Below are 2500 nucleotides of genomic sequence, written 5' to 3'. Positions count from 1 at the left end.
TATTATTATTATTATTATTATTATTATTATTATTATTATTATTATTATTACTTTTATTGTTGTTGTTTCTGTTGATGTGAATGTCTTGCTATTCCGAGTATTATATCATCTACATATTATATTTTGTCCCTTTAGAAACCAAACCAAAACATAAAACATGATACACACTTTGTTATTCGATGGAACAATTCACGATTCGATGCAATGACCACTAAGATTGACAGTGTTATTTATAATAATATATTGATTCATGCTGTATAATATCTTGTACAACCTCAATAAACTCACTCACCATTTCACCGGAAATGAAATTTAACTTCAATTACACCCTCTGGTCTGTCGGCGTACCCTAATAACGATGCAAAACGGATATTTGAAATAAGAGAATTTAAAGCAACAGACATGCTTCTAAATCGTGTCTTCCGGACCACGGTGCTAGGAGAGTGACCAACGATTGTTATTCTGATAAATTACTCATGGAGTTTCCGAATTTGATGTCCAAAAATCTATATCTCTCAATGATTTCAGCTTCGTTACTGTTATTTTAGTTGTGTTTATAATTGTTTCACTTAACGTATTTCAAGTCATAATTTTGGCTTTTGAACTTGCGCATGCCTGAAGGCGAGGGGTGTACCCATGCCTGTTCCGACAGCCACGCCCCCTTCGTTCTCCCGTCGTCGTCGCCCCTGGATATCGAGACATCAAGATGAAACCTCAGCAGAAGGAGATCGAACCAAGTCTATAAGAATCAAATCAAAACCGACAACAACATCGACAGCCCTTGCTGCTGCTGCCGCTCCTGTTTCTGCTGCTGTTTTTCCTGCTTCTCTCAGTGAAGTTATTAGTGTAAATTCTGTTCCTGCTGCTCCTGGTGTTGCTGATGTCGTCAGCACATCAGCATCAGTCAAAACCAACGTCGACGCTCAAGAAAAACACACCAGCCAAAACCTTCACCTTCATCACCTCAACCACTGCCATCACCAAAAGCCGCATCACCACCATCGCCACCAGCAACATCTACAGCGACTACCACTTTTTCAAAACCACCAGCACTACAGCAACCATCGCTTGAAAGAAAAAGAAGAAGAAGAAAGCGAAAAAGAAAAACAACGACGAGAACAAGAGCAAAGAAAAGAAACAAACGAAGAAAACAAAATCGAAAGCGAAAGTAGGAACGATTTTACTAGCATCAACATTACGAACAAAACCACGCCGAGTTCTCGCCCACAACGAGATTTGGATCAATCTGTTACCGACTCTAATTGTACAAACATAAGGATACCGCCATCCTCTCCGGCTTTGACCCTGGATTATATTAACAATCTCATACATACTCACGACAACAAAGACAACAACAACTGCCAGACAATCGCCAGGATGAGTCAATCCTCCAAGGACAGCGGCAGCAAGCTGGCGCCGCCTGGTGGGGATCGACCCCGGATTTACATGTCCAACAAAACCCACAAGGTCGTGGTCGTGTTCCCCAATGGCGAGGTCGTCGAAGGTAAGATGCCATGTAAGTCCAAACATTTGCCCATCATTCATTGGGCTTTTAGCTCTATTTTGTTTATTCAGTGCCCAACATTCATTGGGCTTTTAGTTCTATTTTGTTTATTCAGTGCCCAACATTCATTGGGCTTTTAGCTCTATTTTGTTTATTCATTGCCCAACATTCATTGGACTTTTAGTTCTATTTTCCCTACTCAGTGCCCGTTAATCATTGAGCTTTTAGTTCTATTTTTCCCTACTCAGTGTCCGACATTCCTTGGGCTTTTAATTCTCTTTCCGCTACTCAGCCTTCGACCAAAGATAAACATCTGAAACAGTGCCGGACAAAGCAAGAAAAAAAATATAAACAAGTTTTAAAAAGTGCGGCTATGTAGTCTTGTGGTAAAACACTCGCTTCAGGATCGGAAGGTCTTGGGTTCGAGTCTCGCTCGAAGCATAATTGACTCCTTGGAAAAGGCTCTTTACTCACATTCTCTCATCGTACTCAGGTGTAAAATGTATGGCAAACAACAATAACAAAGGCCTGAGTGACGTCTCCTACATTCTCTCTATAGAATAGTGTCTCAGTATTGCTTGCTCTGACTTTTTCAGGGATGTTGTTCATGTTTCCTCACTCGAGACAGGCATTTTTGTGATGGTGTTTATAAAAAAAATGTCATGCTATTCTTTCTTGCTTTGCCTGACAACGGATTCATATAGACACATTTTCAGATGTTTATCTGACTTCACTGCCTGCTCCCTAATATGTCGTTTTGACCCTAGACGGGTTATCAAAGGAGCATCAACTCAGCTCCTACCACTCCCTCCCCCCATCCCCAAATACCCTTATCGTCTGTCTTTAGTCACATCCATTGATGGTCACACCAGTAGCTTATCTCTTGGTCTGTAACCATGATCTCTCTCCCCCCCCCCCCTACCCACCCCTCCCTCTCTCTCTACCTCTCTATCTCTCCTTCTTTCTGTCTCTCTGTCTCTTTCTCTCTCTCTCTCT

The 2500-nt window shown here is 41.4% G+C and overlaps 1 protein-coding gene across 6 annotated transcripts in view; it reads left to right on the top strand.

Annotated features, from left to right (window-relative positions):
• Nucleotides 1-2500, top strand: part of LOC144959050 (dual specificity calcium/calmodulin-dependent 3',5'-cyclic nucleotide phosphodiesterase 1B-like) — a 675925-nt gene that overhangs the window by 496922 nt on the left and 176503 nt on the right. Inside the window, exon 3 of one of the 6 annotated variants that reach the window (XM_078891396.1) lies at nucleotides 136-1516. The exons of 4 other annotated variants lie outside the window; for them this stretch is intronic. In XM_078891396.1, coding sequence (XP_078747522.1) covers nucleotides 637-1516 — 880 coding nt within the window. In that variant the 5' untranslated portion in view covers nucleotides 136-636. The remainder of the gene's footprint in view (nucleotides 1-135; nucleotides 1517-2500) is intronic. One more of the 6 variants, XM_078891397.1, reaches the window with a different exon arrangement.

Source organism: Berghia stephanieae, chromosome 13 (genome assembly GCF_034508935.2).
Source record: "Berghia stephanieae isolate SIO BIC M18660-M18661 chromosome 13, UCSD_Bste_1.3, whole genome shotgun sequence".
In the NCBI taxonomy this organism is placed as follows: domain Eukaryota; kingdom Metazoa; phylum Mollusca; class Gastropoda; order Nudibranchia; family Aeolidiidae; genus Berghia; species Berghia stephanieae.
This window is presented reverse-complemented; position numbering and strand designations above follow the sequence as displayed.